This window comes from Lepidochelys kempii, chromosome 1, assembly GCF_965140285.1.
Source record: "Lepidochelys kempii isolate rLepKem1 chromosome 1, rLepKem1.hap1, whole genome shotgun sequence".
NCBI lineage: Eukaryota > Metazoa > Chordata > Testudines > Cheloniidae > Lepidochelys > Lepidochelys kempii.
In genome coordinates, this window is record NC_136380.1 from 188,341,022 (window position 1) to 188,357,776 (window position 16,755).

At 41.0% G+C, this 16,755-nt stretch overlaps 1 protein-coding gene across 6 annotated transcripts in view; it reads right to left on the reverse strand.

Annotated features, from left to right (window-relative positions):
- EPHA6 (EPH receptor A6) overlaps positions 1 to 16,755 on the reverse strand; it is an 879,356-nt gene that overhangs the window by 123,609 nt on the left and 738,992 nt on the right. For 5 of the 6 annotated variants that reach the window (XM_073305263.2, XM_073305254.2, XM_073305245.2 and 2 more), the window contains one exon: positions 4,811 to 4,933. The exons of the other annotated variant lie outside the window; for it this stretch is intronic. In XM_073305263.2, coding sequence (XP_073161364.1) covers positions 4,811 to 4,933 — 123 coding nt within the window. The remainder of the gene's footprint in view (positions 1 to 4,810; positions 4,934 to 16,755) is intronic. 6 annotated transcript variants of the gene reach the window in all.

A 16,755-nucleotide genomic window follows, 5' to 3' on the forward strand; every position in this document is an offset into this window, starting at 1 on the left:
TGGAAGCAAGTCAAGAGTTTTGAGAAGTCTCACTCAATACGGAGGGTGGGATAATCAACTGCAAAGGGGTTTCTTTGCAGCACCCCTGCACCAGAAGCTAGGCTTGAAGTTGGCCAGATGAGGATTCCTGTGAATAAGAAAAGGAGTATTTGTGGCACCTTAGAGTGTAACAAATTTATTTGAGCATAAGCTTTCGTGAGCTACAGCTCACTTCATCGGATGCATTCAGTGGAAAATATAGCAGGGAGATTTATAGACACAGAGAACATGAAACAATGGGTGTTATCATACACACTGTAAGGAGAGTGATCACTTAAGATGAGCTAATACCAGCGGAGGGGGGGGGGGAATGAGGGGAAGAAAACCTTTTGTAGTGATAATCAAGGTGGGCCATTTCCAGCAGTTGACAAGAACATCTGAGGAACAGTGTGTGTGTGCGGGAAATAAACATGGGGAAATAGTTTTACTTTGTGTAATGACCCATCCACTCCCAGTCTCTATTCAAGCCTAAGTTAATTGTATCCAATTTGCAAATTAATTCCAATTCAGCAGTCTCTCGTTGGAGTCTGTTTTTGAAGTCTTTTTATTGTAATATTGTGACTTTTAGGTCTGTAATCGAGTGACCAGAGAGACTGAAGTGTTCTCCAACTGGTTCATGAATGTTATAATTCTTGACATCTGATTTGTGTCCATTTATTCTTTTACGTAGAGACTGTCCAGTTTGACCAATGTACATGGCAGAGGGGCATTGCTGGCACATGATGGCATATATCACATTGGTAGATGTGCAGGTGAACAAGCCTCTGATAGTGTGGCTGATGTGATTAGGCCCTGTGATGGTGTCCCCTGAATAGATATGTGGACACAGTTGGCAACAGGGAATTCCCAAGGGATGCAAAGCCAAATACCAAATTCTACAAAACTGAATATAAAGCATCAGTTGTGGTAAACCCAGGAAAAACAGCTACAAAAGGGGGGTAGTAATTAGTCCCAGGGGATTAAAAGGCCCCTCCCTATCCACTGAGGAGAGAGAACCACAGGACACTAAGGTTCAGCTGGAAAAGAGGTTGCCAGGAAACCAATTAGGTTCAGCTGACTCCAACTACTTGGGACCTTTTTAAACCCTCCCCTGGGTGGTAGGAGGGGGAGAGTGAGGGAGTGAGAGGAGCAGGGAAGCTGCCAGTAGGCTGTTTGCAGCAAGACACCAAACCTTCCCAGTAGGGAGGCTGCACTTGCTCCCCAGAAGGGAAGGAAAACAAGCACAAGGGACTGACTGAGGAGAGGAGTAGCAGGACCCTGTGCCACCTATAAGGATTCGCCTTGCCCCAAACCTGAGTCTCCAAGGCTAAAAAGGACTGAGCCTGCTGAGGCGAACAAGGTATTTTGCCACGCAGTGCAATGGTAAAAGGCAACATTTTATGTTCAGTGAAAGAGAAAAGTCAGTTATTAGTTTCATTTTATTCTAAACCACTTTTGACACAAGTTCCTTAACAACCTATTTTCTACGTGCTCATTATGGAAGCTCTGGTCATTACTCCAGATTTAAAAGTTGAGTTTCATTTTCCACCTAAAGCAAGGATTCAACCTCTTCATTTTGTATGAAAGATACAGTGTATCCTCCCCAAACTTAAGAGCACTTACTCTTTGATTACAGAATTAGTTTTCTGATAATTTACAAGTAAATTTAACAAGTTTGAGTTAAAGGTCTTGGCTTGTAATTAACTTTAAGAAATTTAGCATCTGTCAGTCATCTTTGTCCCAAATGACCTCAACAGAATAACACAGATGCTTCGAACTTTCCATATAGTTAAAATTTCATGAAAATCTTATGCATGGACTATATTTGAATTAAATAGGTTGTAATTAAACTAAATCATTAGCAATTAGATATGTTTGTTATGCTTATAAAGCCTCAGGTCAACAGCTTAGGTAACTGAAGAGGGGCCATTGTGACATCAGAGGTAACAACCAATCACTAAACTTGCTCTATTGCTAATTTGCATGCAATAATTCTATTGGTTGTTATGATTCAGAGGTATGGGGAAGAATGGACAAGTGTCAAGAATACATTATTCTGGTTGGTACATTATTTTGCTCAACCTCTCACTTCTCTTTAAAGATTCAGTAGGCATCAGCTACTTCTGCCTTAGCTCCACTGCGCACTGAGGCAGGAGGACCCCTTCATGCAGAGAATTGGGACTCAGAGGCCCTCCCTTCATAAAGCACCAGTCTCACCAACATAACCCTCCAAAATCAGGAAGAGAATTGCAAGTTAAGGGCTAAATTCACCAGTACACTGTGGCTGCTTCTAGCTACTTTTCTAGCAATTCAAAGCAGCTGTAAAGACAGCTTAATTGGACAGTGCACTCTGGCTGCTTTGGTGTATCTATGAATCTTCTCTTAAAATGAAATGTGATTTCATGACTTAAAGGTAAAAACATTACGGGGATGTTATAATTACCCCAAACCAAGCATTATAAATCAGGCAATTCAGAGTTAAGGTTACGCTTAGAAGAAATCCAAAATGTATTAAGGTAAGAAATGCACAGTTACAGCACCTAAACAACCTTCACTTTGTGCTGTACTCATGGCATGAAGGAAAAAATATGAAACAACTGAACGGCTTCAAAATCAGTTTAATCTAATCAAACTATAAACACTAAAATACCTTAATCACAATCATAATTATTGCATGGCATTGTACGGTGCAGACTTAAGGCTGTTAGTGTGCATTTCTTTACCTTAACATTGAAACTCCTCTCCTCCTCCTCAACCAAAAGTGCACTTAGTTCTTCCCTTCAACAAAATGCATGTAGTCTGCCACTGGATTAATCACGGCAGCCGTCTGCCCTTCTACAGACTGACAATCCTCCAACCTCTATAAGATGAGGCAGTTTGACAAGAAGCTGATGGGATGCCTTTCCTTCACTTGCTGCTATTGCTACAGTGGAAACTGATCTATTAGCTACATTATAATAAATTGTACATAGTAGTAGCACTTGCAGTTTCTTCTCTTTTGAAATATTCTACCAGTCTGAGTCATATTCCCTTTACTCATTATTATAAAGCCCATTATACTATATTAGCACCTACAGGCCAGCTAGGTCAGGATCCCATTGCACTGCTAGGAGCGGTACAAAAATATAGAAAAGGAAAGTCCCTGCCCCCAATGCTTACAATCAAAAGCAAGCAAGTAAACAAACAAAAAACAACAAAAAAGACAAAATAGGTAGATGAGACAAATAAGTGGGCCAGGGTAACAAATATAATAGGATGTCAGCAATTCTTAGCCAATGAGGGTCAGTAATACTATATATATATATATATATATATATATATATATATATATATATATATATATATATATACACACATACACGTGTGATACTCAAAGTAGGGAATATGGATGGAACCAGTAATAGCTCTTTAAAATTATTCAAGAAGCACTCTGTATAGTATTTTTCATAAGAAGATCTCAAAGTGTTTACAACCATTGTCTGCCAGCACCACTTGTGAGGTTAGTACAGTGGCCAACATTTACCAACAGTTATCAGAGAAAGTATCAAAACTATCTGTTACTTCCTATTTAGAGAATGAAGGAAAACAATGATTAATAGTGACCCCTGGCCTGTAACTATCTCTATGTTATGCATAAGTAAGTTGAGGTACAGAAAGATTAGGTGACTTCTCTCCCCAATTGGCAGAGGGAATCCAGGGCAGAATTCATTATGCTCATCCCCCCTGCTCTAACCACTAGACAACCCTTCCTGCCTTAAAGAGAAAATCCAGAGTATGTTAGAAATTAACTAGATTTTTGTGAAAATAGAAGAAACTGTAGTTCATAAAAAGGTAAACCATATGTCAAGGAGGCTGCCGTTTTCCTACTAAAAAGGGGAGAAGAAAGAAATTAAGACAGGAAGAAATTCATTCTATATTGAAATATGCAGTGTGGAAAGCAATAGATTTTGAATTCTGCTTTTAGACCTATTTTAATATAGACGTCTATTAAATTAATTAAGTGAAACTTATCAACTTACTTTTTATTTGCTAGTTTTATTGCCAGGTATCTTCCACGATTCCAGATGAAGACGGATAATGTGCATTCCCCTTCCGGAGAAAAGGAGCACCTGTGATTTGTCATTTTTCTCTGCCTCAGCCCAGCCTACTCCTGCAGATTATTTTTCTTCCCACCCTTCAGCCTGACAGTAGCCCACTCACTGTGTTGTGGATCTCATTACTACATTATGCTTCCTTTTTCAGCTCCATTGTACCCGGCAGGGAACAAACCCTAACTACTTTTATCTATATTTTTTAAAAATGCATGCTGAAGCATATGTAAAACCAGAGTTCAAAGTTAGTTGCTTTCCCCATTTTTATTTCAGTGCATAATTAATTTCTACTTGTTCTAATTTTTTGTTACTTCCTCTCTGTTAGCTGGAAAATGGAAACTTTCATGGAAAACATTCAGGCATTCAGAGACAGCAAATCTGACATTCCAAGAGCCGTTTCTAAGTTATATTTTCTATTTACATAAGTTAATTTCATGCAATGCTTGATAAGAGAACATTGGCAGTTTTCATTTTATATTTCAGTTAACCACTTAGCTATGGCCGTTTCTCTCCTCCAGCTACAGTCTCTCCTACATATACATGGTCAGGTCCTGTACTAGCAGGCTGGTTAATGGATCGAAAAGATCCTCTTATTTTTGTTATTCATTGAGACTGATATTAACCTCCCTATCCTACCACTAACAGATTTTGGTGATGCTCCCCCAGTAAGGGTTGGTAGAAACTTCACCTGAAATACCTACCAGAGGAAATGCCGGGGGGCAAAGATCTGCCCCGTGAGACTGGATGTGGGGCCGGGATGCTACTTAAAAAGCCCGCCCTCAGGAATCTCGAAAGAGACTTCACCCCAATGGTTGGGAAGGATCCTTTTAAAAGATAAAAATGATCATTAATCAAACAAGCTGTTCTTTAGCTGATCAAAAGAAGCTGATTGTTTAAGAGAGTAAATGAAACCCTACCAAATCAACAATGTCTTCACGGCAGCAGAGTCCATAAAATGCTGTTAAACGATAAAAACGTAACAATACAAACAAAACACACACAACCAACCAAAACAACAAAAAAAGAGAAAAAACCCCACACCACAAGCCATTAAGCGATAGAGTGCTAGCAAGAGAGGGCTTGTTTCCTCTGAACGTATAGCTGGCACAGTGTTTAAATGGGGAATTTCAGAACTTCAAGGAAGAAGAATATAAAGAGATTCACTTTTAAAAGCAAAATCAACCTCTGAGATCCACGTAGAGCAAAATAAGTTTGAGATGCACTATCTCCATGTGTAAAACTCCCACTGATGTCAGTGGAATTTCACACACATAATGGGAGCAGAATATCAGTCTAGATCTCTGCAATCACCTGAAAGTAGAATTTTGTCTTGGCAGGAAATGATGGGAAAAATATCATTTCAAAAGCAGTTATGACAATACACTAAATTTGTCCTCATTTTATGTCATTTATTGATAGCTATTTTGATATATTGAAGATGAAAAGATGAAGGGCCTTAATCCTACAACAGGATCCTCTGGGAAGACCCAACTTCAATGGGGCTCTGCACAGGCCTGTGCTTAGCAGATCTCTACGTTGAATAGGGGCTTGAAATCTCAAAGCTTCTTCGATATCAAAAAATACAACGGGGGGAAAAATCAAAATTCTCCAAGTTTGAAAAAAATTAAAATTAAATCTAAATTATAGTTGGGTAATGAATATTCAACATAACTTTTATGTTAGTAAAAACAACAAACAAGCTCCCATTCAAAAACTTAGGCAATGGTAAGTTTTGATATCTTCTTTCACCATTTTCAGTAGACACATCGTAGTTGCTCCTCAGAGATGGAAAAGCCTTATTATCATTATAATTAGAAAATAAACAGGTTTCTTAATCTTGATGCAGTTTCCATTTGTGGGGACTTCTGTAGATGCAGAGAAACCCAGATGAGCAAATTCATTCTGAAGAAACATCAATTTTTTGTTGAGCCTGTGTAGCCTTACAGAGATCTGAAAAAAAATGTCACTTCTTTGGTTTTCATACACAATAGAGCTGTTTTCCCTCAATACTTACTTCATTTCCCCTTTTAAAACCTAAAGATGGTACAAAAATTATTACAGTATGAAAAAACAAAATTGATATAATTTATGTTTTAAACACAGAACCTTTATAAGGTATCCTTAAAGATCTTTAATAACCGAAGGGTGGGATCAAAACTCTAAGGAATTTTAAAACCAAATCAAAACAATTTCTTCCCCCCGCTATCTCAGGCAAGCCTTAATACATTTTTCCAAATTCTCAGTTCTATTCAAGAACTGTCCTTAATGAGCACTCCATTGGGCACTTTTGTACTGAGTTGTTCTGTGTCTACGACCTTGATCCTGCAAAGGGATCTGCATAGGAAGATCCTTCCATCCACGTAGAGGTGAATGAAGTCAGGGGACTCAGCACAGATGTATCTCTTTGCAATACTGGGGCCCAAATCAGTAATTTTCTTTTTCATGACCAAGTTTTCTCTCTAGGAGTGATCTGTGGTCTGCCAATAATACATTTTTAATGGTAAGAAAAATTAATAAAATAAATTTAAGAAGAGTCACCTCTAAAGCGATCTTTGTGACTCTTTTAAAAAAATTTGCATTAATTTCTCTTACCATAAAACATGAACTACTGGCAGACCTTAGATCATCCATCACATCTACCGATGTGAGGAAGAGCTCTATGTAATTGGAAAGCTTGCCCCTTCTGCGAACAGAAGTTGGTCCAATAAAAGATACCTTACCTACCTTGTCTCTTAAGGTATTTAATACAAAGTATATTGCAGAAGACTAAAAAAATTAATGAGAAAAATACAATATCAAAGGGGGAAAAGCAAAAATTGTAAGCATAACAGGAGGGCAGAGTGAAAAGTCTGAAAATGCAAATCAACATAAGGAAGTGGATGTGTAATAGTAAAAATGAAGTAACTGAGTTTCAGAAATGGTATAGAGAACTGCATGGATATCTCTACAGAAAATAGAAGTTCTCTCTAGCTTAGTGTGTTTTTTTTTCCTTTAGAAAAGGAAGAAGCAGTCTTTATTCTGGTCCCAAGTCCAAATCATAGTTCGCAAAAAAGTCTCTGCAGGTTCCTATGCTTTATGTTTCCAGCTGTAAAAGTATAAGACATGTTTCTTTGCTGGGAGGTTGCTACTCTTAGGTCTATTCTAAATATAAATATTTTAAACAATTGTAAACTTTAAACAATGTTTAAAGGAAAAGTTTTCTTAAAACTGATAAGAGTGGACAGCGTCCTGTTTTCATTTGAGTCAGTATAACATTTCTTTAATCAACTAGCCGTCTTCAAAAATGCAGTTCTCTCAGTGAACTTCATTGAAAGGAGAGGGCTGTACATCTATTTGGTAAAGCATTATTTTGCTCTGCACAAATTTCTTGGAGGGAGAGGGGCAGTGTTACAGCAGGTGGAGAACCTTTAGAGTAGTCAGAGTTATTACAGGTATTAAAAAGGAAAAAGTAGACAAGAAAAATAAGCCATTATTCCTGAGCAAGTTGAACACATTCCACTACATAGCCACCACATTAATGATTTCATCACACAAAAGAAGATCATATATATAATTACCCAGACAATGCCACAATAGCATGGAAAACTATAATTATATAAAAAAAGTATCAGCAGAAAAAATAAGGGCAACAAAACAATTAAAGTACATGGGAAGTACTTGGAATATCTGTCAGATATTAGATTTCAGAGTAACAGCCGTGTTAGTCTGTATTCGCAAAAAGAAAAGGAGTATTTGTGGCACCTTAGAGACTAACCAACTTATTTGAGCATAAGCTTTCGTGAGCTACAGCTCACTTCATCGGATGCATACATCTTCTGTATTTTCCACAGTATGCATCTGATGAAGTGAGCTGTAGCTCACAAAAGCTTATGCTCAAATAAATTGGTTAGTCTCTAAGCTGCCACAAGTACTCCTTTTCTTTTTGTCAGATTTTATTAATCTACCATATATAATAGCTAGATTTGGGTTCTATAATAATGGTATATGGTTAGAACTCAGGGCAAACTAACTTTCTTCCAGAGTTTTTACAACAAGGTTTAAAGCCAGAAAGGACAATTAAATCGTCTAGTCTGACCTCCTGTATATATTGTTATATCAGACCTATTATGTTAAACCCGGTTTGCAACCTTTCAGAATTTCAAAGGACAATACCATTGGATTGCAACTACCCAAAAACCCCAGAATGGCGTTCGTTCTGGTAGCTGGATCTCCGCTTGAGCACCTGCAGACACTTTCTGCTAACTATAATGCCGCAACACAGAAAAATGTTTTCTTTTTAAGCTATTCATCTGCATTTTGCTCCTGCCAAAAAATATTTCTGAATAAGAAAGAGAATGACTATATGATTATGTGTTTGCTTTTTATGTAGACTATGAAAGGATATGCTTTCTATTCTGTCCTTTCTAATTTTGTTGTTCCATTAATCCTTGCGAGATTTGAAACTGAATGTGGAAGTGGAAGAAAAAAAACGTGTTCAGCCTGGTCTTTCAGAGAACTGAAGTGATCAACGAGTGAGAACAAGGCACTTCAACTGAAGTGGTGAGGAAGAGCCTTGACAATAATTTTCTCATGAAAGGACGCTAGCAGATGACATTGCAGGACCAGGACCAAGGTGAGGCAATGAAAGAAACAGCTTATTTTATACCACTGTACACCATTGCAATCATATTTTGCAAATATTTCCATGTTTTGGAAAACTGTTAAACTTCAAGCTATAAGTCAATTCTTCATTGGTGACACATAGTGAGACTTCTAGAGCCCATTCTTGCTTTACTGGCACCTTTTCTGATTTACACTGTCTTGTAATGCACACAATTTCACAAGAAAAAAGACTATGCAGAAATTTGTTTATGAGAAGTAGACCCAAAGAAAGTGAATAAATACAGAAGTAATGTGGAAAGGAGATAACTAACAAGGGATAATTTGAAACAGGAAGTGGTGGCAATAGAATCCCAGGGTCAGAGACCTTGGCGGGGGTGGGGGGAAGGTTTCAGAGCCCAGGCTCTAGCCCATTTCTACACTATTGTTAGCTCTGTAACCATGACTCCCGCAAACCCGAGTCAATTGATCCAGACTCTGAGACTTGCTGCCGCAGGTTTTTGGATTTTGTTTTGTTTTTGCAGTGTAGAGGTACACCTTTTTAACACATCAGGGCAGGTTCTGGTCCCCACTCCGGTAGTGAAAAGTAGCAGGAAAGCCACCTAAATTGGTTATTTGAGGATTTACTTCCTTGCATAAGGTAATCTCCAGGTGGTGCAGGGCTAGGACAATGGATTCTTTACTACACCCTTCTCTTCTGAAGTAGAGGGTTTGGCTGAGGAGCCACCACACCCAGCTTGTTCCTGTTACTGGAACAAATTCTTGGGACAAAAGGCAGTCAAATGTAAGAAAGAACAGCTTTCAGGCCACCTTTGTCTCCCCTGATCGTGTAGAGTATCCGCAGAATTCATTATTTCCTACTCAAAAATACAGAGGCTGGTTTCATTCTTAAGCATTTTGTCCAGCAATGGTGAAATTCAATTTATACAATTTACTCTCTGTTAAAGGGATAGTCTTACCTAACTAAGTATGTTAAATATGACACAACAATTTTATTTTTTTCTTCTTCAGCTGTATTGCTATGCTAAATAAAGTTTTCTGGAAATAAAGAGCAGTTTGTAGCCATTTCTCTCCTAGGGCAAATACCTCTCTGAATTCCCTTCTCTCCTTGTTAGTCTCAGAATTCATGTCTGGAAATATAGAGGAAGTATGCTTCTTCCCAGATGAATTTTCCATCCTTTCCTAGCTTGTGAAAGAATGTTTTTCTAGTCCTCAAATCTCAGTTTTGTATTATGATATGCTCTTACCCTTGAATTTTGGCTGAAGAGATCTACAGAATCTTGTCTCTTCCAATTTGTGAGAGTCATTTCCCCCATCACTTTGTTAATCAGGTTGGTTACAAATTCAATCATGTTTTTGCCTTCAGCTTTCTGTGTCATCTTTATTGTTAGGTTTGAGCATCATGTTCTGTTTCTCAGGTCTTTTAATTTTATTATCAAAATGCTGTAATCACTTGACAATCTCTTCAGGCAGATACTTTAAAAGTCAACTACAGAGAGAATGACTCTTCAGTCACTGCAATTCTTGCAGTAAATATTTCAGTTGAGACGCTGAAGTTTTAATAGATAGCAGGAATTTTTGCTGGCACTGTAGGCTTCCTGTATGAATTTCTTTTAGGAATAGATGAATTACTGAAAAGTTCTCTATACTAGTTTCCTCTTCTCCAGCCACTACTAACTTTTGTGGTTTGGTGAGCAGCAAGTGCCCTTGCTGAAGTCTAGAACTTTCTCTTGGAGACAGTTTCCCTCCTCCTCTCTTTTTTTTGGTAAGTTTCCTAGACCTCCTGTAGTATACAGGAATAGGGTAGTATCCGTTTTAATAGTTTGTAAGCCATTTAGTGGTGTTTATTGTTTTAGAAACTAGCAGTAAGTACATAGCTATGCCTCGGATATTTGTACTAATTTAGTAAGACTATGTCTACACTACAAGCTAGGGCCATAATCCCCCTTTTTCGTACACGTACTCACTCTAGCTCGGTGCGAGGTTGCACGAGTATGAATAGTGTAGTGGTGGTCACACAGGGAGCGGTGGCACAGCGTTGCCATGCTGTGTAGAAACCTGCCTGAAGAGCTGCTACTGCCTGCGCCACTGCGGCTACACTACTTTGTACCCTCGATCTAGCTCTCATCAAGCGCGCATAAGTACGTATACATGAGCTGTAAATCACACCCTAGCGCACAGTGTAGAGGTAGCCTAAATATGGCTACTTCTGGCCCAACTATGCCTGTGTGGTTCCTTCATGTTGTTGTTGTTGTTGTGCAAAGAACAAAAGACAACACGTCCTGACTTCGAAGGAAAACTATGGGCTGCTGTTTAAGATTTAAGTAGAATTGACTATATTGAAACTGCTAGTGTGTCTCTTTGCTCTGACACTCTTCACAGTCCCACGCTTACTTTGTTAATATATGCTGGTCACTTGACATCCTGAATGTCTTCCAATAAAAGGCCCCCACCTCTGTGCTGGACGTTCACTTGCTAAGGAGGATACTATTCATGTGGATTCTGCCTTGAAACTATAAAAAGTTAAGATGACCAAGAAATTAAGGGTCAGATCTTACAAATTTGAGCAAGTCAGCATTGTTCTATTGACAACAATGGCGCTATGCTGATTTCTACTAGCTGAAGATCTGGGTCTAAGGTTTGAAAAGTGTGCATGAATACGTTCAGTTCCGTAAACAGGCACTACAGAGAGAATGACTAACAGCCAGTGGTGCAAGCAGAGAATACTAACAGCCAGTGATGTAAGTAGAAATCACTTCTTGCCAGTATGCTGCACTCATGGGAGGGACACAAAGAGGGGGGCACGTGACATCCCCACGTGACTCCCCCACATGACTCCTCCCCACCCTGCCCTCAGCGCGGGGCCCCCCGCACTCTCCCTGTCTCCTCCCCATGATCTACATCCATCCCACATTACCTGGGGTGGGGGGCTCTGTCCTCCTCCCGCTGCGCTGGAGACTTCTGCTGTACAGACCCCAGGCAGGAGGATTCAAAAGACACAGCTGTGTGGAAGGGCTGGGGTTCGGGCGGTAGAGCTGCTGGCGTGAGGCTGCCCGGCGGCCCCATGTTCTGCTCCTTTCCCCGCTGTGGTTCCCAGGAGAGCTCTGCGGTTCAGGGCTCTCCCAGGAACCACAGCGGAGAAAGGAGTTGAACCCCCAGCCCTGCCCTCTGCCCTTCCACGAAGCTGCGTCTCCTCTGTCTGTACAGCAGCCCCCAGCCACGGGGCTGGGGGTGATACAGCTGCCAGAGGAGTTGCCTGCGTTCTGCTCCTTTCTGGCAGGGCTGCTGTACATACGGAGAAGACGCAGTTCTGTGGAAGGGCTGCGGGAGGGCTCCTCCACTGTCTTTCTGGTATGCTGTACCAGCTGTAAGTATTTTATTGGTACGGCATACCGGACCACACCACTGTACTTGCACCACTGCTAATAGCCTGAGTGCAGAACTATAAATCATGAACTTTTGAGATCTAATCTGGATGCTGACACTGACTTCCTTTTGTGGCCTTGAGCAAGTCACTTCACCACCCTGCCTCAATTGACCTATTTGTAAATAGTATCAGAGGGGTAGCCGTGTTAGTCTGGATCTGTAAAAGCGGCAAAGAGTCCTGTGGCATGTTACAGACTAACAGACGTATTGGAGCATAAGCTTTCGTGGGTGAATACCCACTTCGTCAGATGCATGTAGTGGAAATTTCCAGAGGCAGGTATAAATATGCAAGCAAGAAACAGGCTAGGGATAACAAGGTTAGTTCAATCAGGGAGGATGAGGCCCTCTTCCAGCAGTTGAGGTGTGAACACCAAGGGAGGAGAAACTGCTTTTGTAGTTGGCTAGCCATTCACAGTCTTTGTTTAATCCTGAGCTGATGGTGTCAAATTTGCAAATGAACTGAAGCTCAGCAGTTTCTCTTTGAAGTCTGGTCCTGAATTTTTTTTGCTGCAGGATGGCTACCTTTAAATCTGCTATTGTGTGTCCAGGGAGATTGAAGTGTTCTCCTACAGGTTTTTGTACATTGCCATTCCTAATATCTGATTTGTGTCCATTTATCCTTTTACGTAGGGACTGTCCAGTTTGGCCAATGTACATAGCAGAGGGGCATTGCTGGCACATGATGGTGTATATTACATTGGTGGACGTGCAGGTGAATGGACCGGTGATGGTGTGGCTGATCTGGTTAGGTCCTGTGATGGTGTCCCTGGTATTAGATATGTGGGCAGAGTTGGCATCGAGGTTTGTGGCATGGATTGGTTCCTGAGTTAGAGTTACTATGGTGCGGTGTGTAGTTGCTGGTGAGAATATGCTTCAGGTTTGTGGGTTGTCTGTGGGCGAGGACTGGCCTGCCTCCCAAGGCCTGTGAAAGTGAGGGATTGTTGTCCAGGATGGGTTGGAGATCACTGATGATGCATTGGAGAGGTTTTAGCCGAGGACCGTATGTGATGGCCAGTGGAGTTCTGTTGGTTTCTTTCTTGGGCTTGTCTTGCAGCAGGAGGCTTCTGGGTACACATCTGGCTCTGTTGATCTGTTTCCTTATTTCCTCGTGTGGGTATTGTAGTTTTGAGAATGCTTGGTGAAGATCTCTAGGTGTTGGTCTCCGTCTGAGGGGTTGGAGAAAAGGCAGTTGTACCTCAGTGCTTGGCTGTAGACAATGGATCATGTGGTGTGTCCGCAATGGAAGCTGGAGGCATCAAGGTAGGCATAGCGGTTGGTGGGTTTTCGGTATAGCGTGATGTTAACGTTACCATCATTTATTTGCACTGTGGTGTCCAGGAAGTGGACCTCCCGTGTAGATTGGTCCAGGCTGAGGTTGATGGTGGGGTGGAAGCTGTTGAATTCGTGGTGGAATTCTTCCAGGGTTTCCTTCCCATGGGTCCAGATGATGAAGATGTCATCAATGTAGCGTAGGTAGAGAAGGGGTGTGAGTGGACGAGAGCTGAGGAAGCGTTGTTCCAGGTCAGCCATAAAAATGTTGGCATACTGTGGGGCCATGCGGGTGCCCATAGTGGTGCCACTATCTGGAGGTATATATTGTCACCGAATTAGAAATAATTGTGCATGAGGATAAAGTCACAGAGCTCAGCAACCAGTTGTGCTGTAGCATCATAAGGGATACTGTTCCTCATAGCTTGTATTCCATCTGTGTGTGGGATGTTTGTGTAGAGAGCCTCTACATCCATGGTGGCTAGGATGGTGTTTTCTGGAAGATCACCAATGCATTGGTTTTCTCAGGAAATTAGTAGTGTCACGGAGATAGCTGGGAGTGCTGATGGCGTAGGGTCTCAGTAGAGAGTCCACATATCCAGACAGTCCTTCAGTGAGAGTGCCAATGCCCGAGATGATGGGGTGTCCAGGATTTCTGGGTTTGTGGACCTTGGGTAGTAGATAGAATAACCCCGGCTGGGGCTCTAAGGATATGTTGATTTGTTCCTGTGTTAGTGTAGGGAGTGTCCTGAGTAGATGGTGCAGTTTCTTAGTGTATTCCGCAGTGGGATCTGAGGAAAGTGGTCTGTAGAATTTGGAATTGGAGAATTGTCTGGAAGCCTCCTTTCGGTAGTCAGACCTGTTCATGATGACAACAGCACCTCCTTTTATCAGCCTCTTTGATTATAATGTCAGGGTTGTTTCTGAGGCTCTGGATGGCGTTGCATTTTGCACAACTTAGGTTATGAGGCAAGTGACGTTGTTTTTCCACAATTTCTGCCTGTGCACGTTGGCGGAAGCATTCTATGTATAGGTCCAGACTGTCATTTCGACCCTCAGGAGGAGTCCATGTGGAGTTCTGCATTTGCTCCAAACCCTCAAACAGAGATCAACACCTATAAGATCTTCACCAAGCATTCCCAAAACTATGATACCCGCATGAGGAAATATGGAAACAGATCAACAGAGCCAGATGTGTACCCAGAAGCCTCCTGCTGCAAGGCAAGCCCAAGAAAGAAACCAACAGAACTCAACTGGCCATCACATACAGTCCTCAGCTAAAACCTCTCTGAACCAGCGATCTACAACCCATCCTGGACAACAATCCCCCACTTTCACAGGCCTTGGGAGGCAGGCCCAGTCCTCACCCACAGACAACCCACAAACCTGAAGCATATTCTCACCAGCAACTACACACTGCACCATAGTAACTCTAACTCACGAACCAATCCATGCAAAAAACCTTGATGCCAACTCTGCCCACATATCTACACAGGACCTAACCAGAACAGCCACACCATCACCAGTTCATTCACCTGCATGTCCACCAATGTAATATACACCATCATGTGCCAGCAATGCCCCTCTGCTATGTACATTGGCCAAACTGGACAGCCCCTACGTAAAAGGATAAATGGACACAAATCAGATATTAGGAATGGCAATGTACAAAAACCTGTAGGAGAACACTTCAATCTCCCTGGACACACAATAGCAGATTTAAAGGTAGCCATCCTGCAGCAAAAAAAATTCAGGACCAGACTTCAAAGAGAAACTGCTGAGCTTCAGTTCATTTGCAAATTTGACACCATCAGCTCAGGATTAAACAAAGACTGTGAATGGCTAGCCAACTACAAAAGCAGTTTCTCCTCCCTTGGTGTTCACACCTCAACTGCTGGAAGAGGGCCTCATCCTCCCTGATTGAACTAACCTTGTTATCCCTAGCCTGATTCTTGCTTGCATATTTATACCTGCCTCTGGAAATTTCCACTACATGCATCTGACGAAGTGGGTATTCACCCACAAAAGCTTATGCTCCAATACGTCTGTTAGTCTGTAACCTGCCACAGGACTCTTTGCCACTATTTGTAAATAGTGATGTCTTGTGAAATTTAACATCTAAAAAGTACTTCAAAAATAAAAGTGATATGGGTGCTAAGTATTATTAATAACATGCTGCTTAATATGCACATCATGATGAATATTGCAAGTATCCTTACTCCAAACTGTAAGTTATACTATGGGCAGAATCCTAGCATTACTGTGTTGAACCACATAGAGATGGAGAAGGGTGGGGTGGAAGTGGAGTAGAGCCATATACTGCACAATAAATCACAGTTATCCTACTAGCATAGCTCAGAATGGATCAGGATAGATGGATGGGTGAAGGAAATGCATCGTAGGAACACCTTACTGCTATTTTCATGCACCATCTATTAGAATCGATAGCACTCCTCTGCAAACATATTGAAGGAATGGCCATTCCCTTTGGCAAAACATGGCCCCTGGTGTACCACTGCGCCTAGTAATGGGGCTCCTGTTCTAGAGTTAGAGTGGTGGGTTAACCCATACCACTATTCAATTAAATAATATAAATTTTAAATGTTTCCAATACAGTTGAAAAATTGAGGCAATAATCTGCATTTAAAATAAAATGCACATCATACAAATATTGATGACCAAAACAGACCCAAAAGAAAAAAAAATTAAAAATACTCTGCAAAATAATTTAAAAGCAGGTAAATAAACTTGCATTTTAATATTTCAAGGGCTTAAATAAGTTTATTCCCCCCTCCCCGCAAAGAACTTGTATAGCTCATGAAATACATAAGTTACAAAAGTTTCTACTGCTTTTTACTGCTTTCCGTGGCACAGCGAACACAGCTTCTGTAAGAATCAATGAGCTGTATTCTACTTTGCATCAACAGAATTATTTCCAGGTTCCAATCACCAGCACCTGTGTAAACCCCATGGCAGCATTTGGACTACACAGGTGTCACTGGGAGCATAATTTAAAGGAACTAAATTGCACAGGCGTAGCTGAGACTCTAAATTGGCTTGCAGAGTCTTTATTGTTGATTACGTGAGAGAAGGAAAGAACTCAGCTTTACTCTGAGCCCAGGTTGAGTTTTTCAGGCTGGCAGTTCGAAAAACTCTTTGTTTGTTTCTTAAACTTGTAAACAGAGTACAGTAATCATGAAAGTCCAATAGGGCATATTTAGAGTCATTGTTAAAAGAAAAGCATTTCTGGAGTTCATAGATTCTAAGGCCAGAAGGCACCACTCCGATCATCTAGTCTGACCTCCTGTATAGCATGGACCATAGAACTTTTGCAAAATAATTCCTAGAGCAT